The sequence below is a fragment of the Aspergillus sydowii genome (genome assembly GCF_001890705.1).
Source record: "Aspergillus sydowii CBS 593.65 unplaced genomic scaffold ASPSYscaffold_1, whole genome shotgun sequence".
In the NCBI taxonomy this organism is placed as follows: domain Eukaryota; kingdom Fungi; phylum Ascomycota; class Eurotiomycetes; order Eurotiales; family Aspergillaceae; genus Aspergillus; species Aspergillus sydowii.
In genome coordinates, this window is record NW_024467859.1 from 2,051,541 (window position 1) to 2,075,115 (window position 23,575).

General features: G+C 48.7%; 8 protein-coding genes and 1 non-coding gene across 9 annotated transcripts; 6 read left to right on the top strand and 3 right to left on the bottom strand.

The window, feature by feature from the left end:
• Positions 1–490: 490 nt before the first annotated feature.
• On the top strand, positions 491–2,730 carry ASPSYDRAFT_281732 (uncharacterized protein). The gene is made up of 6 exons (XM_040844485.1): positions 491–657; positions 713–794; positions 847–948; positions 1,001–1,565; positions 1,626–2,178; positions 2,241–2,730. Exons 2-6 carry the CDS (start codon positions 749–751, stop codon positions 2,505–2,507), a joined length of 1,533 nt encoding a protein of 510 aa, XP_040707815.1. The 5' UTR covers positions 491–657; positions 713–748; the 3' UTR covers positions 2,508–2,730.
• A 1,427-nt stretch (positions 2,731–4,157) lies between these two features.
• Positions 4,158–9,638, bottom strand: ASPSYDRAFT_142212 (putative telomere length regulator protein (Rif1); the record flags this gene model as incomplete). Its single annotated transcript, XM_040841222.1, has 3 exons — positions 4,158–4,496; positions 4,542–6,569; positions 6,690–9,638. The coding sequence occupies 3 exons, from the start codon at positions 9,636–9,638 to the stop codon at positions 4,158–4,160; spliced, it is 5,316 nt and encodes a 1,771-aa protein (XP_040707816.1).
• A 407-nt stretch (positions 9,639–10,045) lies between these two features.
• On the top strand, positions 10,046–12,161 carry ASPSYDRAFT_38678 (synembryn). The gene is made up of 7 exons (XM_040845758.1): positions 10,046–10,318; positions 10,383–10,457; positions 10,506–10,582; positions 10,638–10,796; positions 10,842–10,961; positions 11,011–11,855; positions 11,906–12,161. The coding sequence occupies exons 1-7, from the start codon at positions 10,291–10,293 to the stop codon at positions 12,000–12,002; spliced, it is 1,401 nt and encodes a 466-aa protein (XP_040707817.1). The 5' UTR covers positions 10,046–10,290; the 3' UTR covers positions 12,003–12,161.
• Positions 12,162–12,227: 66 nt separating this feature from the next.
• ASPSYDRAFT_282952 (polysaccharide biosynthesis domain-containing protein) lies at positions 12,228–13,389 on the top strand. The gene is made up of 5 exons (XM_040844496.1): positions 12,228–12,436; positions 12,497–12,521; positions 12,580–12,864; positions 12,927–12,963; positions 13,032–13,389. The coding sequence occupies exons 1-5, from the start codon at positions 12,392–12,394 to the stop codon at positions 13,096–13,098; spliced, it is 459 nt and encodes a 152-aa protein (XP_040707818.1). The 5' UTR covers positions 12,228–12,391; the 3' UTR covers positions 13,099–13,389.
• ASPSYDRAFT_282953 (ABC transporter ATP-binding protein) lies at positions 13,390–17,886 on the top strand. Its single transcript, XM_040844497.1, has 5 exons — positions 13,390–14,102; positions 14,151–14,814; positions 14,862–16,713; positions 16,763–16,885; positions 16,935–17,886. The coding sequence occupies exons 1-5, from the start codon at positions 13,681–13,683 to the stop codon at positions 17,828–17,830; spliced, it is 3,957 nt and encodes a 1,318-aa protein (XP_040707819.1). The 5' UTR covers positions 13,390–13,680; the 3' UTR covers positions 17,831–17,886.
• On the bottom strand, positions 17,834–19,153 carry ASPSYDRAFT_192012 (dienelactone hydrolase family protein). Its single transcript, XM_040843653.1, has 3 exons — positions 18,699–19,153; positions 18,521–18,602; positions 17,834–18,455 (listed from the first exon to the last, which is right to left on the bottom strand). The coding sequence occupies exons 1-3, from the start codon at positions 18,937–18,939 to the stop codon at positions 17,942–17,944; spliced, it is 837 nt and encodes a 278-aa protein (XP_040707820.1). The 5' UTR covers positions 18,940–19,153; the 3' UTR covers positions 17,834–17,941.
• Positions 19,154–19,617: 464 nt separating this feature from the next.
• Positions 19,618–19,997, top strand: ASPSYDRAFT_283018 (uncharacterized protein). Its single transcript, XM_040844499.1, has one exon. It carries the CDS (start codon positions 19,709–19,711, stop codon positions 19,964–19,966), a length of 258 nt encoding a protein of 85 aa, XP_040707821.1. The 5' UTR covers positions 19,618–19,708; the 3' UTR covers positions 19,967–19,997.
• Positions 19,998–21,351: 1,354 nt separating this feature from the next.
• On the bottom strand, positions 21,352–22,011 carry ASPSYDRAFT_26047 (uncharacterized protein; the record flags this gene model as incomplete). The annotated part of the gene is made up of 1 exon (XM_040844239.1): positions 21,352–22,011. One exon carries the CDS (start codon positions 22,009–22,011, stop codon positions 21,352–21,354), a length of 660 nt encoding a protein of 219 aa, XP_040707822.1.
• Positions 22,012–23,402: 1,391 nt separating this feature from the next.
• Positions 23,403–23,519, top strand: ASPSYDRAFT_t8. Its single transcript has one exon. It is a non-coding gene; the product is annotated as a tRNA-Gly (tRNA).
• The last annotated feature ends 56 nt before the right edge of the window (positions 23,520–23,575 follow it).

Consider the following 23,575-nt stretch of genomic DNA (forward strand, 5'->3'; position numbering starts at 1 on the left):
TGTCCCTTCTCTTTGTGTCCCTCTGTGCCTCTTTCCCTTCTCTCATTTCCCACTTTTCAGCGCAGTCTCCCAATCCAGCGTCTGTATTCGTAGCCTTAGTGTATCTCGTTCAAGTCATGCAATTTAAGCTACCGGGTGTACTTCTGAATGAAGCACCGGTTCCAAGATCCCCAACGCCACAGCTGGAACAGCGCCGACCCCAGAGTCAGACAGACCCAGTGAAGCTGCTAGATCCAATCGCAGGGGCCAGCCGTTGCCCGATCCATGGTGAGATGCGACAACTGTAACCTCAGCTTTCTCGGCTTCCCCGTCGCTTGCGGTGCTCTTATCATGATTCGTCATTCACAAAGACAAACGCGTCCAAGCCCTTTCCTGCTTCCCTGCATCTTCTGATGCCGCCTGCCATCCCTATTAAAGCAAGATCATACGCTCATCTTTCTTGGACTGCCCATCCCGTCTTTTTTTTCTCTCCCCTCATCCTCCTTGCCTTGTCCCCCATTCCCTATTCTCTTGTTCCCGTGTCCGGGCATCAACAATGGGTGCCGACGAACCCTCAAAAGCCACCTACGATGTTGAGGCCACCAAGAAGGAGGGCGGCGACATCGAAGCTGCATCTGCCACGCCCCCCGCCTACGTGGACGATGGCCAAATTCATAGGTACGAGGAGGAGGACTTTTGGACCCGGAATGGCCTGAGCTGGAAGTCCTTCCAGCGCCGTCCTGCGTCCCATGTTGAGCTCAACCGTACCATGAAAACGCGCCATATGCATATGATTGCCATTGGGGGTTCCATTGGTATGCATTTCCAACACCTGCAAAACCGACCCCAGCTAACGGCTCTACCTAGGTGCTGGTTTCTTCGTCGGATCTGGTGGTGCGCTCAGCACTGGAGGACCTGCCTCCTTGTTCCTCGATTTCCTGATCATCGGTGTCATGATTTTCAACGTCGGTATGTATATACAGCCAACCCTATAACATAGCGTATCTCGCTGACGGCTTAGTCTACGCTCTCGGTGAACTCGCTGTCATGTACCCTATCTCTGGTGGTTTTTACACTTACTCGACCCGCTTCATTGATCCCTCCTGGGGCTTCGCCATGGGTTGGAACTACGTTTTTCAATGGGCTATTGTCGTGCCGCTAGAATTGACGGTCGCCGGTCTCACAATTGACTACTGGCAAGTTGATATCAGCGTCGCCGTGTGGATTACCGTTTTTCTGGTTGCCATCATCATCGTCAACATCTTTGGCGCTCTCGGTTATGCGGAAGAAGAATTCTGGTCCTCGTGCTTGAAGCTTGGTTCCATTGTTGTCTTCATGCTCATTGCTCTGATCCTCGTCTGCGGCGGTGGTCCGTCGAGCGGTCAGTACAGTGAGTACTGGGGTGCGCGTACTTGGTATAACCCTGGTGCTTTCCGCAATGGCTTCAAAGGCTTCTGCTCCGTGTTCGTCACCGCTGCCTTCTCCTTCAGTGGAACGGAACTTGTTGGCCTGGCGGCTGCTGAGTCTAAAACCCCCACCAAGTCTCTTCCCGGAGCGATCAAACAGGTCTTTTGGCGTATCACCTTGTATGTTCTGTCTGCTCTTTCACTTATGGCCCCGCTCTCTCGGATCTAATAGTGTCCTAGGTTCTATATTGTCGGACTATTGTTCGTCGGCCTTTTGATTCGCTCCGACGATGACCGCCTCCTCGGTAGCGGTCTCATTGACGTCCAAGCCTCCCCCTTTGTGCTCATTGCCGCATACGGTGGACTCAACGGTTACGACCACTTCATGAACGTTATCATCCTCATATCCGTCCTGTCTATCGGTGTCTCTGGTGTTTACGGTGGCTCGCGAACCCTCACCGCGCTCGCCGAACAGGGTTATGCTCCTAAAATCTTCGCCTACATTGATCGCTCAGGTCGCCCTCTTGTGTCTGTATCGACCCTCATCCTCTTTGGAGTGCTCGGATACGTCAACGTCAGTTCCTCCGGTGAGGAGGTCTTCGCTTGGCTCCAGGCTCTATCTGGTCTGGCTGCTCTCTTCACCTGGGGCTCCATCTGTTTGGCACACATCCGATTCCGCAGGGCATGGGCTTACAACGGCCGCACCCTCGACGAGATCCCCTTCAAGGCTATCGGTGGTATATACGGATCATATCTCGGTCTCTTCCTCGTCTTCATTGTTTTGGTTGCTCAGGTACATTCTACATTCCCCGTTCAAACTCTCACCGTGGGCCATTAAACTAACCACAATCGTAGTTCTTTGTTTCAGTTGCACCCCCTGGTGGTGGCCCTAACGGCACCTACAACGATGCCAAGGGCTTCTTCAAGTCCTACCTAGCGCTTCCTGTTGTCCTCTTCTTCTGGGCCTGCGGTTACCTCTGGAAGCGCGAGGGATGGCTCCGCACCGACCAAATCGATGTCGACAGTGGTCGTCGCGAGGTCGACTGGGAGTACATCAACGCTCAGCGTGCCAAACATGCCGCCATGCCCCGCTGGAGGCGTATACTCAGCATCGCCATCTAGTAGTCTTATATCCTTCGGGTTTCCCATTTATCTCAACACTCGCCTCTCTCGCATGGGTGTTCTAGGACATGTTCTGGGATAGATCACAGACTGGCGGCTGCTAGGATTAATGACTGATCTAACCTATGCATGATTAAATGCCGTCCATAGCTTAATCTATACTTGTGAATAAATCAACTATTTTTTCTCTTCTCGCTCAGGGCATCAAAGCTTCTCTGAACTTCGTAGCGCTGATGTGAGACTCGCCTCTCTACATGTCAGATGAGCCCAACACTCCGCCTGTCCCAGCCATTATTCGACAGATTGATGGATAACCACACCACCCTCCCTTAATTAGGTTTCAACACCCAAGACTCCAACCAAGACTCGCCCGCGAACCCCTTGAATAACCGCTCCTCTTCCGCAATCTGCAATCTTACCGTCAGTTCCCAAAACTAAGTTTAATTTAACCATTGGCACTTGACTCTCAAACCCACCCAACCCAACCCCAGATCCGATATTACACATACGAATCGTCAACGGGCTCTGCCCCTCTTACGAGTCAAACCATCCATCCTCCATCGCCCCCTCCTCCCTGCAAGCCAAGGCTCGCGGCGTCTCAGATTCCAATTTTACGCAGGTCGCAGAGACAAGTCACGACATCATTCCCATCCCCCGCTCTCCCCAAGCTATCCCGCAATAGGAACTGTGCTCCGCCCCCAGCCGCAGCCTGGATTTTGGAAGGAGCCCTAGCAGGTTAGCACCTACATAGCACCCTGTCTTGATCAAATCGGGCTGTTTGTCGACAGTTGAGTGTTGATGGGCTTGTCGGACCTAGCCGCCGACCATCTCATCCCATGCATAACTGGCATCTGGCGCGTGGGTTGGATTGGAATGGAAGAAGAATGGAAGAATCTGGGCTTTCTTGGCTCTGCCGGTTGGTGGGAGGTGGCTTGGAGTTAACCTTGTGGTCTCTGCCGTTCTGGCGATCTGTATGGCTGGGGCGGGAAGACCTGAGCCGGACGTGCATGTGAGATTAAAAAGAAGGAAAAAGAAGGAAAGGCGACCAAAGGGTGGAAATGAGGGAATTGTTGGATGAGGTGGCGTCCAATTCCAGCTCCCATTCCAATCCGGGGTCTGGGGTTGGATGAGGTGGATGGACCTCGGATGTGCCTTTCTACTACCTTAGCGTTGCAGATGGTGATTGAGTTATTCTTTGCCAGGATTGCGGAATTTCTCTGGTACACGTGGCTTGGCCGTTCTAACGAAGGAACTGCGTTCGGCAAAGTTAAACGAGACTGTTTACGTGAATGTCTACTTGGGTAAGACGGTTGATTCAACATGAAGTACCACTAATTAACTAGCAATGCCTGGACTAGGTATATCGGTGATTACAGGATACGGTGTACAGGTAGCATAACAGCAAGACAGTCCACTCGGGAAAGAGACAACAACAGGATGATAAAAAGAAAAAAGCTAGTGTAGCGAGCACCGCGGTTCGCGGCTCTCAGACCAGCCTTTCGTACGCTCTTCTATGCCTTTATCTGAGTGCGGTTCAAAACGCCAGCGCTATGCAAAATCGTTTGTTTTTTTTTTTTTTTTTTTTTNTTTTTTTTTTTTTTTTTTTTTTTTGGTTTTTGGCTTTCCTTTTCTCATAAAAGTATCAATGGTTTATTGGATTGATGTGGTGGCGGTAGTGTCACGATGACGCCTTAGGGCCTCGTGCATTTCAACCCGAAGGTCGAAAAGGAGATCGTCGATCTTTTTGACGGTGTTCCGATCTAAAGAGGCGAGTTTGACCTGATCGATGAGGGAACGGAGGGAGCTTGATATTTGTGTGTCCTGATTGGGCTGTGGTGCTAGCTCCAACTCTTCCTTTTGCTCTGGTTCCGGCTCTGGTTGTGGTTCCGGCTCTGGCAGAACTGGTGATTGTTGTGCCTGGATCGGCTCAGAGGGTGCGTGGTGCTCTATCCCGGTTTCGTGCTGGGGTTCGTCTGTCGTGGCCTCCGCCTGTGCCTCTGGTTGGGCTAATTCCGGCACCTCTGTCATTTCGACGTCTTCTGACTGTTTCGGTGGCTTTTCTTGATTAGGGTGCGGTTCAGGTTCATTAACTTGGAGAGAGTTGTGTGACTCCAGATGCTGTTCAGATATATTGTCCGCGAGTGGAGGTTGAGGCTGCTGCTGTTCATCTGCCTTCTCGTGGGCGCTTTCCCCCGCCGTAGTGGCCTCTTGGTTGGAAGTCTCTTCCGCTGGTTGGGATTGGCGTCTCTCTGACCTGCGATTCTTTTGCTTCCTGTCCTGCTTCCGCGAGCTGTTCGGCCGGGGCGACTTCTTTGGACCAGGGTCTTCCTCCGCAGGTGGAAAGGTAGGTCCAGGAACACCGCTGATACGGCCGGATCGTCGTTTCTGGGACTCCTGCATTTCCGTCTCTTGTGCAGTGTCTTTATTTTTCTTAGACCGGTCGCGCTTCGGAGTTACAGATGCAGAATCAACCGCATCGTGCTTTCGCTTCTTTGCGGCTGAGTTTGCCGGTGAGGTAGGGGTTTCACGGGAAACCGTGGAGAGTTTCGGCTTCTTGGAACGCATAGTTTGGCTGTCTTCAACTTCAGCTGTAGGTGTTGAGGTAGAAGAAATCCTTGACGAACGGCGGCGCTCGCGCTCCTTCTTAGCCATCGCGGCCCAATTTTCACCTTCTCTCTTTCGTTTGCGTGTGATCGCGGCTGTTTGCGTAGATTCCGCTGCTTCTTTGTCTGCTGCGTCACTTCCCAAATCCACCGCAAATACTAGGTCATGCTCTAACTGGGACATAGCCTGTGTGTCGGTATCTTCGCTAGCAGATTCTACAGCAGCATCGGGGTTCTCGTGATGTGGAACTGGGGTGAGTTCAGGAAGGGGATCAGGAGCAGCAACAGGGTTGTAGCCGGGTTCGTTACAAAGGGTCTTTGGTGTCTTTGGTTTTTCTTGCGTTTGCTGCGTTTTCTCCGTTGGGTCCGCTTGTTGCCGTTCAGTGCTCTCCTTCTTTGCCGGAGATTTTCCCGCCGTGGAATGAAGTCGACTTCTCAGGCTTTTCTGAGAAAGGCCTTCCTGATTCTGCCCGGCTTGCTCATTTGGCGTCGGGGCATTATCTGGTCTTTCTTGATTAGGAGACTTCTCCTTGCTGGGCGTTTTAGATCGCCTAGATCTGTTTCTCCGTTTATTGTTCTTGCTGTCCTTTCCTTTATTTGAGGGTTGAGGAGTATTGCGTCCGGAATCGGTACTCTGCCGTTCGGGCTCAGGTGGTGATGAAGGAGGATCGATATCCATCGACTTGCCGGGTTCAGAAAACGGAGGAATTGCGGACGCCACCGATGATGTTCGGCCTCTGATGGCAGGTGTCGGGGACGAACCAAGAAATCCGTCTTCATTTTCCGCAGCGACAGCAGCTATTGTAGGGGTTTTAGGGGTCTCCGTCTCGGATTCTACGTTTCGTAGACTGCGTAAATGAGGAGGTGTCATAAACCCAAGCTCCTTAGGCGTGGTGGCGGGAGGAGAGGAGGAGCGAAGGCTATCGATCATCGAAAATACCTCCCTGTGTCGTGTGGTGTCCTCTTTAGCAGGTGAAGGAGCTGGTTCATCCAATCTAGTGGCGTTATCTGCGGGCCCCTCAGGAGCAACTTGGTCAAGGCTCGATTCCGTCTTTTGCAACGTCGAGGCTGCTGATTGAGAGCCTGCGATTACTGGGGATGACTCAACGCGCGCAGAATACGAAGACCCTGTGGGTGCATCCAGGATAAAATCGATTTTAGACTTAACAGGACCATCTTCTGACCTAATGTTGGAGCTTTCGGCGACGAGCCTATTGTTGTGCTGGCCATGTCCGATTTCCAGGTGACTGGCCTGTGACGCCAGGGTGGAAGATCTATGAAGTACCCCTGCCTTCTGACTATCAACACGGGCTTCGAGGTCCCCTAGGGCTTGGGATACGATGGGCGGACATTGTAGAAATTGTTGAATTCCGAAAGAAGATCTCCAAAAATCTGCAAAGCGCTTCGCAGTGGAGATGTGCGAGGACATCAAGCCCGAGCAGATGATATGCTCATATTTCTGGAGATTCCAAGAGTCATGAGGCAAAATTTGCAGAATATTCAGGATGGCAGTCGAAATTGCGCGACACTATACCGAGTTAGTTAGAGCATATGCTAGCGACATGTTCCATGCACTTACAGCAGTAAGAATCCTACTGTCGACTCCATTTTCGACAGTATATTTGCGCCTTGCGTCCTTCAGATACAGACCAAGAGGAGACTGTAGCCTATCGAGAAGCACGGACCTAAAGGTAAAGGTGCCTGATCCCAGAAAAGAAACGAGTGACTCTATGAAGATGGCGACGCCATCCAAGTTCTGGGGATCCGAGAACTCATATGATTCGGAAAGAACCCGGTATAAAAGTCCGATTAACGCATGGGGATGTGGGGGTGAATTTGTGTTCGAGTTCCCACTCTTCACTCCGCTATCATAGTCGAAATGAATTGATAAAGAATGGTTTATCACGGAAGATGCTGGTGAATAGGCACTGCGAACATCAAGACCCATCATTTTACCGGCTAACGGCTCCAACACCATTGTCGCGATCGAAAGGTCTCCTCTTTCGGTTCTCATAACACGGACAAACGCATCCAAAAGTCGATCCCAGGCCGAAGATTTATCTGCAAATCGCAATCCCTGGCAAAGGATCATGAACACGGTGGTGTAATCCCGTGTAATAGATCCGTCCCGTTCACGAGCCGACTCGATAGGAAAGGAGCATAGACAATCTGCAGATAAGTGGGCAGCCGATGTCCAGACGATCTGCGCGAAACCACCAGATCCAAAAATAATCTCGCTGTCATCGCTGTCATCGGAATATACATTCGCACATTGCCTCAAAATGTCGAGTCGCGAGCCCCTAGAAACTTTGCCATGACATGACGCTTCAACGGTGTCCTTGATAAGGAGTGAATATGCTGCAGTGTGTGCCGGGATTTGGGAGGCATCACTAATAAGCCGGAGTAGGTGTAGGATAGGACTATCAAGGTGGTTGCTGGCTTTCGAATTGTGGTGCGTAGGCGTGTTGGAGGCTTGATATGTCGAATCTGTTGTTTTCAAAAGCATTTTCTCCGTAAACGGGATACTTCCCAAAATTAATATCATAGTAGTTGACAGGAATCTGAAGCGTTCAAAGAAAGTGTCCGTTGCATTCTCCCCAGCCGCATTTAGGGACGAAGGTCCTGCGTGCCATAGTCTTTCCAGAAGTCCCAAAACATGGGCTACTGTTTGCATCGACTCTTGGGAAGGGGTTATCTCCTTGCTTGCCGCAAATGCCAGAGCATGAGACAGACTAACCCACGCAGTTGCAATGTTAGACTTTTCCAACTCGGGGTCCCAGACAGATGACTTCAAAATATCCTCGAACACCTTCAGCACGAAAGGAACTCTTGACCTAACCCACTTGCAATCCAAGGGTGGCAGTTCTTCGGCAACGATCCTCTTTGGTTCGTTGACGCGGTTATCAGACCAAGCCTTGATAGGATGTGAGCTCCATAGCATATTCGACAAAGCATGGGCAAGCCGGTCACTGAGACTGGGAACTGATGCAAATATATTTGACGAGGGTGAAGCGATATACTCCCCCCAGACGATATCAAGCTGTTGATGAGACGCATCTGGACGGAACGCATAGTAGAGCAAGTTGTAATAACTCGCAACCACCAATTGACTAGGCTGCGGATTTTGTTTGTCGTGCTTTTTCCGTTCGAACTGGGACAGTATCGGTTTGCTTAACATCCGTAGTAACGACGGAGTAGTTGATTCGCTAATGTTAACGACTAAAACAAACCGATTCCAGTTACCGATCGCTTTCGACTTGATTTCAGGGTCACTGCAATTGAAGCATTTCTGAAGAACAAGAACCCATTCCTTAAAATGCTGCCATTGGTCGATGTTGAACCGCTTGTTCCTCAACAGCAATGTTATGACACCCCAGATCTGCGGAACGTGTTCGCCAGTTTCGGGACTAGCCATCATCCTCGACATACGTTCGCTTATCTCTGATACCAGCTTTCTGTCATTTGCAAGGGGTCGGTCAAAAATATCGCGAAGCGTTTTTGACAATGTGGAGTTCGCGCCAGACGCCATATAGGCGTTGAAGCCGAGTTCAAGCGCATTTAGTCGGACATTTTTGATCTGGTGAAGCAGTCCAGATATGAGATGATCCATCCATAATGCAGAGTGAGAAATAAATGTTGATTTGGATAGTTCGAACAGTCGTTCATATATCGTCAAACGTTGAGAGACCACGGAATTCCCTTTAACCCGATCGGTCAAGCCATGTAGCATTTCCAGGATTCGGATTGCCCTAGCAGTTGTGATAATTTTTGTCGAAAATTTCTGGGTTGACAAAAGGGTAAGGTAGTGAGTTGCGACGGACTTGGGTAGTTTGCCATCTTCGAGACAGTTGACAGAGTGCTCCAAGAGGAAAAGCTTGAAGTCTTCGGGCAATTGCGGAGAGATTTGAGGATGCCAAACTAACACCACAGAGAGCTTCAACGCATTTATAACGAGGTTGGTATCCAACGTTCCACCCTTTTTGAGGTCGCGACTAATATCGCGTTGGATGAACTGCGTGATGAGGCCCAGCTTGCGCACGATTTCATCCTCCGTTGGCACTTTCTCATATGCCCTCAATGCACCAAAGAACTGCATATACGCATCAATCCTAGAACTTGTTGATTCCCCAGCCAATAGCTGGGTGATAGACTCTAGAAGCATTGCAAACGATTCGGGGGTGTTCGGGATGACGCCTGCTGGACTAACAGGACCTGGTGAGTTGGTAGCTTTGAGAATGGACCTAGTCGGCTTGCGGTCATTCGAAGGTAGGAGGGCTTTAATTTCGCTCGGTTTCGCGTCAGTGAATGAAGGGGCCTTGATGAAGTTTGGCCATGGTGAAAAGTTCACGCGCTTGGATTGGCGGCTTGAGGGCGCCCCGGTTGAACCATTTGGCAGGAAATGAGATTCGGTAGGCGTCTGTACAGTCACAGGTGAGTCTTCCGTCCGATCTTTCTCAGACAGCATACGAGACGCAGTCCTTGGTGGAGTCGGCGGACGAGCAGACAATGGCCCCAGAACGTCTACCATAGTTTAAGGCAGGGAAGAAACAAAGTGTAAGAAAGAGAGGTAAAGAAACATTGCGGTACGGCCAAGCTCCATAAACGGACTCAGGCCACTCTGTTCCTATCCTGAATGTCGAGAGCACTGCACAGGTGAGGTTTGACGGAGATCATGTCGAGATCGTCTGCCGAAGAATACGCCAAGCCACGCACCTTGAAAAGACGCGGCGCTGCGGACCGTGGACGCGTTAAGTGGCAGCGCGTTTCATGCCACAACGGCAAGGCATCAAGGATTCCGCGCCAAGGCATCTGCAGTGTGGCAGCCTTATGTGTCAGGCCATCTGCGGAGAAGCTGACTGTTCGCTCGGTGGGGTTCTGCTGCTCTATGGCTCTGGTCTCAAGGCTCAAAGGATCAAATGAACAATGAAATCAACTCCAGGGCGCAAATCATCTTCTGTTTCTTTATTCCTTTAGATCGTTTAACTCTTCCGGCGCGTTTTGACTTATTTTGCCAATTTACTGGTACGCCTTCCTGCATCTAACCCCTGTTTCCCCGCCGCTAGAGCTTCTTCACGTCTCCGTGCGATCGACACACTGCTGCTTGACCAATCTTCTGAACAACGCAAGCAACAGAGTTGCGAACTTGCGATTGAATTAAACAAAACAGACGCTGAGTGAATATGGATTTCCGTGTTCTTCAAGGTCCAGGTATGGCGCGAATCACCGTGACTCGGTTTTTCCTGTCACAATGCGCTAACTCCGAAGTTCTCAGAGAAATTGCAACAAGTTACGAAGCTTCTAGACAGCCTTGAAAGGGATCTAAAGGATAAGTCGTTGAACTCTGCACGTAGGTCACAACAGCGCAGTTGGTACAACTTGTGCTAACTCCTCCCAGAAAAGACCCAGACCCTCCTGCAACTGAGGCAACATGGCACTAGTCCCGACAACGCAGGTCCTATTTATTCAAAAAGGGTAACCTCAAGCATTTGTTAAAATGCAGATATGACTCGCTCTAATTATTGTGCAGGGAATTGAGATCTTGTCGAAATATGGCGTTGACGGAGAGACAACGGACGTTCGCCACGCCGCCCTCCGTTGCGTCGCAAATGCTCTCTTGTTGGATGAGAACATGCGCCAGCTATTTGTAGACACTGGCAGAGGCGGAAAGTTGGCTGAAATGCTAAAAGTATAGCTCCAGCCCATGCGCCATAGTCGTAGCTAACCGAGTCAGTGTGATTCTTCTGAGCATGAAATGGTTATCAGCCGTGTACTTTTCCTCTCAACATACGAAACAAACATGAGCTTTGACGACCTTATAAATAACCACTCTCTGGGAGAAAGTGTGAACTATGTGAGTTGGTCGTCGCATCAGAGGTCCAATGATACTAATCCTCGCGCAGCAAATCCTTCGACACTCCAAGCAGTTCCCTAAATCGGGCAGGAAGCCACTGCCACAAATTGATGAGCTAGCATTTATCGATACTCTGAAGCTGGTATTTAACGTATCGAAACTTTTTGAGGATTTGGCACCGACCTTTTCGCCGTCGATACCCTACATTTTCAAAATCATTAGTCGTATTGACATTCCTCTAAAGCCATTGGACGGCCTTCTTGGTACCCTTCTGAACTGCCTCTCGACTCTTGACCTTGAAAACAAGAAGGAACGGTCCTACGAGAGCAACCCCCTTTTCCCTACTTTCAACCAGAACTGCAATGTCGACAAGTTGATCAACATTTTGGATCAAGCAGTGTCAGCATATGACCCGCTAGAGCTCGAAACAAAAGCGATACCTCTCTTACACACTCTTGTTACGATCCACGAGCTTGCTCCGGATGGTCCGCGCAAATATATGCAGTGGCTTCTCCTGCCGGACGACAACGATAGAAACCGGCCAATCGGCCAGTCCGACACCCTGTCGTCAAAACTGCTCAAACTCTCAACAATGCCATACCGAAACCTTAAGATTGCGATTTCCGAACTAATGTTTGTTCTCTCTGGAAAGAACGCCGAAAGCCTAACCAAAAACATTGGCTATGGTTTTGCTGCAGGGTTACTTGCATCGCGAGGCATGGACATTCCGAAGTCTGCAGGCGAAGCATTTTCGACGAACCCTGAGGGGCTTGATCCGGAGGTCAACCCAATCACGGGCCAAAGATGGGATAAGGAAAAAGAAGACACGGGCCCTCCCATGACCCAAGAAGAAAAGGAACGAGAGGCGGAAAGACTGTTTGTGCTTTTCGAAAGGCAAGTGCCGAATCGCATTTCCATACCGCTTATACTAACAGCGCGAACAGGGCCAAGGCAAACGGCATTCTTGGAGTCGAAAACCCAGTCACGCAAGCTCTACAGGAAGGAAGGCTCGAAGAACTACCTGACTCTGATAGCGACTGAATAGGGTATATATAGGCGGATGAAGTTGGTCATATTGAGTATATATTTACGCGCAACTCCATTACCCGCATACATAGGTTGTATTTAACTCAACCTTAGAGCACCATTTATATCCAGAACACAAGGGCATAGATTTTCACCTTTACAGATCTTTCCGTAGGTAGCGACTCTATAGCCATAGGCAGATATGGTGGTGACCGCCAATCCGACCACCAATGACGTACTGTGGGGGTTTGGGCGGCAAGCACAAATTCTCGGCAAAAAAAAATTGAGCATCGCGGGGCTATCCAAATTGTTTCAAACACCATCTACTAGAACTTGTCGGGTTCATTTACACGATCATATTGTCTGCTATCTACTAGTTATCTGATATCCTCAAATACACCAAAATGGCCGGCCCATTCGACCCAAATAAGGCGGAGAACCTTGATGATGTAGGTCCCTTATCGCATCGACCCCTCTAGACCCTCCGAACAAAGCTGACAATCAAACAGATGGAGAAGCAGTTCGCCGTCAAGGGTTTGTCTCCCTAAATCCTCACTCCCACCCGGCCGTTACTCATAACAATGCAAAACAGCCGTCGAACACCTCATGACATACTGGTCGATCCTTGAGAAGGTCCCCGGCTCGCAGTTGCGCCTGACAAAGATCGACGATGAGATCTACGAACACTTCAAGCAAGAATTCCCGGAATTCGATCCAGCCGCGACGATCGACGAGAATTCGATGAAGAGCAAGGAGGGCAAGGAGAAGTGGCGCAACTGGATCAACCAGTACGAGAAGAAGGTCCACGATTTCAACTTCGGAACGATGCTTCGCGCGAACCCGAAAACTGAGTACGAGAAGGACAACACAATCTTCGGTAAGTGGCTGGATGGAATGACCGGTGCGATGCAGGGAGAATTTCGATCTAACGGAGTACAGCAATGCGCATGCAGTTTTATGCCGTTGAGATCTCGAGGTAAGCTTGGCTTTCTGCTCAAATGGATATGGTGATGCTCGGGTTGCTAACGACTGATTGACTTTTAGAAACCGTGCTGGTCTCAATGACTGGGTGTACGAGCAGGCACAAGCACAGAAAAACGCCAGCTCATAATTCCGCTTACTACCCGCCGGGTCTTCGGCTTCTAGAATTTAGAATCTACAAATTTCCCAATTCAACGAGTTGCATATACCGAAAGATATGGAATCGTCCAATTATTGTAGGCCTCCAACAAGGACCGATCTTTGTGCCGTACATTGAGCGCATGTGGCGCGAGTGACCATGGCCACCTCGTGGCGCTGCTAGGTATATATGTAATACCTCGTTTCCTGGGAAGAAGTGGATATGAAAAGGCGGACATGTATTTCTATGGCTTGTTTCTTTGTTTGAGGGTTAGTGGCGGCGCATGGAGCGCGCAGGGCCGCAGTCAGCTCCCGCCGGTTGAGAACAATACTAGGCCAGCCCATTGATCCCGCTGCATGAAACTCCCTTCAATGTGCCCGCATTGGGGCATTGGGGGCCCAATCTCAGCCATGTTGTGTTTGTTTCGTTATTTTCAACAACAACTAAAAGGAAGGATGGAAATATTCAGCGACGTCCCTGTGCCCTTTTTGTCTATATCTGGCTCCTCACTCACTGTTCAACAATCAATCTACCAATATCAATGAATAAACCACAACCGAGAAGTGCTAGCCGATGATGGCTTATCTAAAATACTTACAAAGCCTCGTCACGACACCACTTCTCAACTTCACAACCAGGAAACATGTCCCGACCCTAGCGATAGCCACTCTTTGTTGCTTTATCGCCAGTTTCACTGTCCCGTTGTTTTCCATCATTCTGGGCAATGTATTCAACGACTTCACTCTTCTCGGATCCGGAGACATTACTGGCGATGCCTTGCTCTCGAGGGTTTCGCGTCAATGTTTGCAGTTTCTGGCCTTAGGCATGCTCGCATGGCTCTTCAATGGGATCTACTACACGCTCTTCGTCATTTTTGGCGAACTGCAGGCTGCGAATGCTCGCAGTAAATTATTCGATAGTCTGCTGAAGAAGGAACAGCGCTTTTTCGAGGAGCATGAGGAAGGAGTGCGGACTTTCTTGGGCGGCCTTCAAATGTGCGTCCCTCAGCATTCGCCCATACTGCAGGACTAATGCAAATACAGTCAGGTGCAGGAACTCCAAACAGCGACATCTAACTCTCTAGCGCTTGTATTGCAGTACATATTTCGCATCCTCGTGTCTCTCGGCGTATCATTCTATACTTCGTGGAACCTTACTCTCGTTATCCTCGCTGGAATTCCATTCGTCTCGCTCATAGTTCCTTACTTGACACCAAAGATTAATGCTGGCATCCAAGCTCAACAAAATGAACTCAAGACGGCCTCCAAGGTTGTTAATAACGCAGTCTCATCTATTGATACCGTAAAGTGTCTGAATGCGCAAGATTTTGAGCTGAAGAAGTTCACCGGCGGCGTGGACAAGGCTGCGTCGGAGTATACCAGGATGGCACGCCTTAACGCGCTTCAGATAACCGCCATGCGATTCATAATGTTCGCCATGTTTGTACAGGGATTCTGGTACGGAAGCTATCTTGTGACATCTGGAAAGCTTTCAGCAGGTGATGTACTGAGAACGTTTTGGGCCTGCTCTGCATTCGCCCAGGCCATTGAGTGGTTGATGCCGCATCTCATGATTTTGGAGAAAGGCAAGGTTGCTGCTGCTGCCTTACAACTCACGTTAAATGATGGGCTTGAGGCTACAACTTCGCGGGAGATGCAAGGGGCGCTGTATCCAAGTCATTGTGAAGGTGCTATCGAGGTGAAAAAGGTAAGTCGCTTTATCTAAACCCTTGTATGCGACTAATGTTTTCCGAGCTATCATTCGCATACCCTTCCCAGCCCGAACGATTCAGTTTGGCCTCTTCCAGCTTTCTATTTCCCGCCGGAGCCACAACATTCGTCATTGGAAAAAGCGGCTCCGGTAAGAGCACACTTGGACAATTGCTCACTCGATTCTACCTACCAACATCGGGCGAAATACTTATTGATGGATATCCCATACAAACCCTCGGTGTCAACTGGATCCGGAACAACATTACGTACGTCGACCAACGAAGCATCCTATTCAACGAATCTATATTCAAAAACATTGCTTTCGGTAGTCATGACCATGAGAATATTCGCGAAAGAGACATGGAGAACTCTATAAATCTCGCGATGCTAGCTAGCATGGTTGGAAAACTTCCACATGGAATTGACACTTTTGTTGGCGAAGGAGGTAACGGTCTCAGTGGAGGCCAGAAGCAGAGAGTTGCCATTGCAAGAGCTCGGTTGCGGGACTCTCACGTTCTTATATTGGATGAGCCTACAAGTGCTTTGGATGGAGCGAATCGGGTCCATATAATGAACTCCATTCGCAAATGGCGTGAGGGGAAGACGACGATAATCATCACCCATGAGATGTCTCATATCAAGGACAACGATTTTGTTTACGTAATGGACAGTGGTTATGTCGTTCAGGCCGGATATAGAGAAGAGCTCAAAGAAGACCCGAAGTTGAGTGCCTTTTTCCATGAAGATGAGAATCAGGAAGACGATTGTTCAGTGGCGAATTACAATGATGGTAACCTTTCCGTTACATCGTCATGGTCCTCGGATGAACTCGACAAGCCCCTTCCGCTATCTCCAAAGGACTCATACATGTATAACCCAGGTAATATCCGGGATGATCTAAGAAGCTCGCTATGGAGGAGTGATCAAATTGAGGCCTCCCTCAGAAAAGACCCATTTGTTAGCCACAATGAAATCGAAATGGAAGACCTCGGTATGAGAACTCGAAGCGTTCATTTTGATGGGCCTTCTAAAACCTCCAAATTGCGCCGCCGGCTCAAAGTACGTCGGCGAGCAAAACGCTCACGCAATGAAAAGAGTGTACACCAACAATCCCTTCAAAAACCTATACGAAGAGCGTTGAAGTCTGTCTTACCAAACTTACTACCCAGACAGCGTCTGTTTATTGCCATCGCAGTTTTCTGCATCCTGGCTCATGCCGCTGCGACTCCGATATTCTCTTACTTCCTCGCGGAACTTCTCAAGACATTCTATAACAAAAGCAACAATAGCATGAAGTGGGCTCTAGCTGTCCTTGGAGTGTCAATCGGCGATGCCTTCACAAATTATTACATGTTTTATCTCCTGGACATCTGCGGTCAAGCCTGGGTCGATGGCCTTCGGAAACAAGCGTTCCACAAAGTCCTAGATCAGGCTCGAAAGTGGTTTGAAGACGAAAGGAACAGTGCCTCACAACTAAATATTTGTCTCCATGAAAGTGGGGAAGACGTTCGTACCATAATCACCCGTTTCACTGCTTTCGTTCTAGTTGCTGTTTCCATAATGGCAATGGCAGTTATATGGAGTCTTGCAATTTGCTGGAAACAGACCTTGGTTGCGCTATCATGTGGACCAATTGTCTTTGCCATTTCGAGAGGCTTTGAGAAGACCAATGGTATATGGGACCGGCGATGCATTGCTACTAGGGCCTCAGCCTCGGATGTCTTTCTAGAAACTTTTTCAGAAATACGCACGGTGAGGAGCTTGACGTTGGAACCTTACTTTCATCTTAAGCATTTAAAGGCTGCATCCCAGTGTTTAAGGATGGGATTGAGGAAAGCCATATATACAGGGTTGCTCTTTGGTCTGGTGGAAACTTCTAATGTGTTCGTTACTGGTGTGTTGGAGGATCCCGTTGGTTGCACAGTATTTGCTAACACGAACAGCACTGATCTTCTACTATGGAGCAACACTGGTCAGGTACAATGAGTTTACAGTGGATGATATTACCGCTGTTAACTCTGTTCTTCTTTTCAGCCTGGGATACGCCAGCACAGTCATGACTTGGAGTACGTGTTTCGACTTACCAGCTTTGCACATACACAGCTAACAAATCAGTTCCCCAAATAAGCAACTCTAGAGAAATGGTCCGGCGACTCTTTCGGCTCGTCGACCTTCCACACGCTTCATCCCATGAGCATGAAGGTGTGCTACAAGTACGCAAAGCAGCCCCAGTCCAACTCAACCATCTAAGCTTCCGATACCCATCTCGCCCAGAGGCATCTGTCCTGCGAAACGTCTCCCTCACCATCCCCGAAGGTTCCTGCACAGCAATAGTTGGACGCTCCGGGTCTGGGAAGTCAACTATCGCCTCCTTACTTCTGTCTCTCTACGAAACACCTTCCTCCTTTAAGTCAAGCATACTCCTCGCTGGTATAAATATTCGCAAAATCCACACCCCTTCTCTACGCTCCCTTGTCTGCATTGTTCCCCAGCAGCCAACTATATTCCCCGGAACAATCCAAGAGAATATCAGCTACGGGTTAGACCAGGCTTCCGAGCAGAGCAATCTCCTCCACGTCCGTACCGCAGCCCGTGCAGCGGGTGTAGACCAATTTATCTCCTCCCTACCCGGTGGCTATCAAACCGTGATTGGGGATGGCGGGGTCGGGCTCTCAGGCGGGCAGGCGCAGAGGATAGTTATTGCGCGTGCTCTTGTGCGCCAGCCTCAGATACTTATTCTTGACGAGGCGACATCGGCTCTTGATCCAGATAGCGCGACGACCATCAAGACGACGGTGCGGAGACTTGTTGCGGCTAAGACAGGACTCACGGTTATCATCATTACCCATGCAAAGGAAATGATGGAGATAGCGAATGATATTTTCGTATTGGAAGATGGAAGGATCGTTGAGCAAGGACCGTATCGTGCTCTCTTGAGACGATCAGGCGGGAAACTGAGGGCCCTAATCGCGCACCCTGAGCCTGATAACACGGAAGATAATACAATCTAGCTTGCCAATGTAGCTGTACCAATAATATTCAATATGTCTCCTCGATCATGGTCCGCTTTTACCGTGTCAGTTCACCGTAGTAGTAACGTGGATTCTCATTATATCATAAATTCACGAGGCAAAACGCTTATTAAAGAAATCAACCGCCTGTTCCTCCGACTCGACTGCTTGCCTCCCCGAATCCTCAACCGCCATGTCAGCCCTAACACAGAACCCATGGCCCGCTCCCAAATAAACCTTGACCTCCCCTTCCTTCCCCTCCATAACCTTCTTCACCTCTTCAATTTTATCCGCCTTGACGCTATTATCCAACTCCGCCAGCGCAAAGCTCACAGGAACCGTAATCTTGTCGATATCCTCGGGAATCGCCAACAAGCTGGGGTGACCCGTGAATCCAGCATCAATCAGGTTCTTCTTCTCGCCGTCCATGGTCGTAGTCGCCCCATGGGCAAGCAGGACGGTGTGTTTCCCGCCCCAGCAGAATCCCGCCGCACCGATAGGGAGATGTCCTTCTGAGGATTGGCGGAGGGATGTGAAGAAGGATTCTACTATCGGATACGATTTTGATGGTCGGTTGTTAATCATGAACGGAGTGATGGCATAGACCAGGTTGGCGATGTGGTATCTTGTCCTTTTGTTAGCTACTCTGCATGCATCTATGAAGAGAGGTGGAAGGGGAATAGTAAATACGGTTTCGTCACCCAGTCCCATAAACTACCCGTTTTGAGTACCGCGCGGAGTGTATCAATGGTCCAAACTGGCGCCGCCGTTCCTGTGAGTTAATTTTATTAGCCTTCCAGCCCCATTCTAATCGCATAACTATAGAAAATATAGTAACTAATCAAGCCAAGGAAATTGAACAACTCACCCTTCATGAAATCCGGCAGGTAAACCCTAAACTTGCCCATGTCGGCATAATGGTCCGCCAGGGTCCGATTGTTGACGAACTCCCATCCAAAAGCATCTGGGATTATGACCACAATGCCCTTAACCTGGTCTGCTGGGACAGCGGGCTCCGCGACATAGGTCTCTAGCCCGTGAAGAGTCGTGACGTGACCCTTGGGCGTGTCGTCGCGGACATGGCCGGAGAAACAGTCTGGGCAGGACATTATCCAACTATATAGAAACAACAAGCGCGGCTAAGCCAATAAACCAGAAGACATGCAAGGGCGGGGGATGATGTGTAACGTGAGAGAAGAAAGAAGGTAAAAAGAGTCCCAAATGTTGCACTGAACTGTCGGGGATAAGAGGGGGTTACCGGTAACACCGACCGGTAGCTTAAGGCCGCCCGTAGATCTTACGAGCTTGCGAAGCTTGTCTGGGTAAACGGCACAGGGGAGATAATCAATTGGTCGGTCTTTCATCCTCGAAGTAAGACCGGGGCAGGCATACTATAATATACATCCATTGCGAAGTGGAGATGAATTACAAGCTCTGATAGGCACCATCACACAGCGCCGGGGGCTTAGATATATTATTAGCTCTAATGACTCCAGGCCATGTTACTGGCGGCATGGGCAGTAAAAAGCTTACCTCAAGATATAAGGAGGACTCGGCAAAGCATGAAGAGCAATCCGAATAAATATCCAGCAGTCGAATCATCAATAAATGGGAATATACAGGTCCTCATTCCGAAACACAAAACTCTAGCCCGGAGGCAACGCCAAATTCCAGCCAAAACACAAGGACGATACTGACTATGTCCAAACGCAATCGACAAATGATTTCAAACTCCCGTCAAATAATCACAGTATCAGGTTGATAGAATGTGTTCCCCGTTGGATGACCAATCAACCACTCAGCGAACGTCAATGGCCGTTTCGGTCTCCTCAGGGAGATTAGATATGGAGTCTGTAAAAACTTGCAGGATATTCTTTAATGACCCGTCGGGCGCAGAAGCAAGAGGAGAGACATTACCGGAGCTGTCATACGTTCAATGAAGTTTCGCTTCTTCAGTCTGCCCATATCAAACGCAGAATATCTAGTTGCTTATATAACAAGTGCCCCCCTGTTTTTCTTTTACACTCTGCTGTTTCCTTCACCACGTCTGTTCTAGGCACATACATAACCGTGGGCATTGATAGCTCATGTGCATATTCTGTACGGGTAGGAAAAGCTAGATCTCGCAGACGTTAGAGGCAAGGCGTGCGCTGGAGATAAAAGTTAAAAGTGGCCCGGTTAGAGTACCTCTACCTCTATCATGTATACTTATCAAAAAAGGGCCTGTGATATGGCTGTTGGCATCGCACACAGGTGCTCGTTCTAGCAAAGATCGGACCATGGTCTAAACTCTCATGACCCATCGATAGAAAAATTATATATATCTATTTTTTAAATATTCTTTTCTAGATAAGTATCTAGATCTAGAGAGTTTCGGGTTCATAACGTACAGACAAACTCGTATCACCACATTCATTTTTCTTCTTCTTGCCCACCCTAACACCAACGCCACACGTTGACTCCGTCCATATCAACCCTCGCCGACAACAGACCGTGACTCCCTTTTTTTTTTTTACTTGTGGCTCCTCGTTAGTGCATCCATATTGCTATCGGTTCTACCACGTGGGTTTCATCCGCGCCTATAGTTCCGGAACTGGCCGCCGACCACACCCTTTAAATCTGACGAGCGGGGGTGCTGACGCGATAGAAACTTCCAATCAAATTACCAGGTTTCCCGTGCTGGCTCAAAGCCTCAGCTACTGCTATAGCCAAGTTATCAACTCCTTTATTAGACTCTGCAGCAATCATTACAGGGAGGTTAAGAGCAGCAAGGGCCAGGATAATAACTAGTAATACTCTAGTTTTACCCGTTTCCTGGAAGGCCCTGAATATTTTAGATTCTGCATGTAACAGCCATGGTTGCTGCTTCGTATGCTATTCTTTAGTCTCTATCCAACGGGAAGTACCTTAATATATATACTAATCTCTTATACTGAGCTTTAACGGGAATAGGTGAAATTAACTATATATTTAATATAAAGTAGTGCTTGTTACTTGGGTTAAGTTCGGTACTATAGATTAGTACCAGATACTTGAGGGAGTAACCTTACTGGTGTTTACCCAATTCTATTCGCGGTCACCAAATATATTCGCGTATATTATTTAGTTGAGCGCGTCGATCTGCTCATTGATTGGAGAGGATTGGGCTCTGCGGATGTAGCAATAACTATTTACAGTCTATCTTTATAATCAAGGGGGATGGGTTTTCAACCTGGATAACTATATCGCAATCCGTCTCCACATCGACGACCTCTCCTCGACATCCCAAGTGGGCGAGTTCACACTTTCGGCCATACGCAGCAACCTGAGCTTGACCTCAGTGTCTGCCATTATCTTGGGTACATGGCTCTAACAGCCCACTTATAGGGGCACGTTTTACTTGACTAGGGGCGGGCGGACGTTCCTTTGCGAAAGGAATGTATGGATGAAAGGAACATACCTCCAAAAGATCAGAGAGACTTTATTATCAGGCAAGTATAGAGCGTGGTATTCACCATATATATTTTTCCATACACAGAACCCTAAGTTGCGTGCAACGTAACTGACTCATGAGGCTGGGTAGTAGCGACCTCCACAGTCTGGAAATTATCGGCATGCTCATTTCCATAGTCAAGAAGTGTCTTGTGGGTCATCGGGAAGCCGCTGATGGAGACCCGATACTTCTTCCCAAAGTCGACATCAATTCGAATATCCTTATCAAGATTTTGCTTAGACTCGTGAATGAACACGCTATGTCTGAACGGGGCTGAGGACGCAGTCCACCGTTTAGACTCTTGGAGCTGCTGCTCTGCGACGTAGAAGCCCTTGGTTCGGTCCATGAGGTTCCGAAAACCTGTCTCATCATGGGAAAGTCGACAGCATATCCACCCCCTTATAGCAACCTCCTCACTCTTTTCTTCCATGTATTCCATTTCGAAGAAAAACAAGCTCGCCTGTAGGCGTGCGGCAAGGCATTCAAGCATATCCTTTGGGACGTCACCTTGAACAGACACGGATAATGCATGCAAGTTATTATAGAACTGGTAGTTGGTCGCATGCCACTGCATCATATCCACGCTCTTTTTGTCATCCAAGGCCGGCTCAGTCTCACCATCAAATTTTACGTTCAGTCCCACTGCTCTGTCACGGATTCGCGCCTCAATACCCCGCTGAAACATGTACCAAGCACCCTCACCGTCCATTGTACTGAGGAGGGCCCTTGTCAGACCAACTAAATACTCCGGTACGAGCTTCCAGGAAGAGGGATGTTTCTGGGACCGGTCGGCCTTACCAGAGCCGACAGATATCAGAAGAAAGGTATGGCTAGCTGATAGCCTGGAATATAATACGTCCCTCCTCTCTTTTTCTTTTACACTCTGCTTTTTCCCTCACTACGTCTTTGTACAGACAGCGTTTCTAATACCCGTTATCAAATGCCCTCCCTCAGCTTCAAAGCCGGCCATGGTCGGCATAGCCATGTAAAACCCTTAGGCTTAACGAAATGGATGTCAGTTCGGCACGGTTTAAAGAGTAGATGGGCCTTATCTCCAAATATATACTACCGATTACTGCTCTAGGCACATAATCGTGGGTATCCCTAGCCCATGTGCATATTCTGTACCGGTAGGAGAAAAAGATCTTGCAGAATTTAGAGGTAAGGCGTGGACTGGGAATAAAAGCTAAGAGTGGCCTGGTTAGGGTATCACTTCTATCTCCAAAATGTATAATTATCAAAGAGGGCCCTGTTATATAGCTATTAGTATCACACAAAGGGTCGACAATCGTTTGTACAGTAAACGAAGCCTTCACAATCATGTCATACAAGGAAACCTCGCTTGTTCCTAGCGACAGGATGAAAAGGCATAAATACCATAAGGCAAGTAGGTATAAGGGGGTAAGGTAGCAATCGCTCCTTCCCATTTCAATCAACAGGGGGTGATACGAGTTTGTTTGTATGTTATGAACCCTAAAAGCTTCCATCCTGTCACTGAACCACTGAACCGATCTTCCTATGGATGGGTCATGAGAGTTTAGACCATGGTCGGATCTTTGCTACGAGCACCTGTGTACTTTGACATTGAGAAAGAAGGTGAAGTACTATCCCTTCACCGGGATTGTCAATGTCGACATCATCGCGAAGATCGTGACCTAATTTGCTTAAGCTGACCCTAGATAAGGCCTGTGGACCACAGGCTGTGGTCCCCTGGCCGGGCCAGGGTACAAATGAAGAAAAATTGGTGCTTTTATTACGAAAAAATGCTCGAATTCGTGTTTCTCCTAATAAGCCTTTTTACCCCTCCCTTTTTGCCCCATTGAAAAAAAAAATTTTTATGGGGACCACTAACGGAAACCCTATATATTCCGCATGCCCACCGGCTACGAGGGCCAGATTTACACATTTTGCTGGTAGACCTCCAGCTAAGCAGTGGCGATTCTAAACCGTACTATTGGTATCAACTCACTGTAGGTACGTTTTGTGTCTTACTACTTTTACCACTGTCTCAATATTCCGGTGTCATTTCCTCGGGCTATTTTTCTTTAACTTTAACATTGAATGAAAGAAAGCGAATTCGAGCATTTTTTCGTAATAAAAGCACCAATGGTTTAGTGGTATGACACGACTCTCCCAAAAAGGAAATTCAATTGAAATAAAAGTAATTTCCCGATTAGTGGCTAAGTCGAGACCCGGGTTCGAACCCCGGTTGGTGCATTTAATGTTCGAACATTTTCCTTTTTGACCTCCTTGTTTTGTACCTTTTTGCTCCA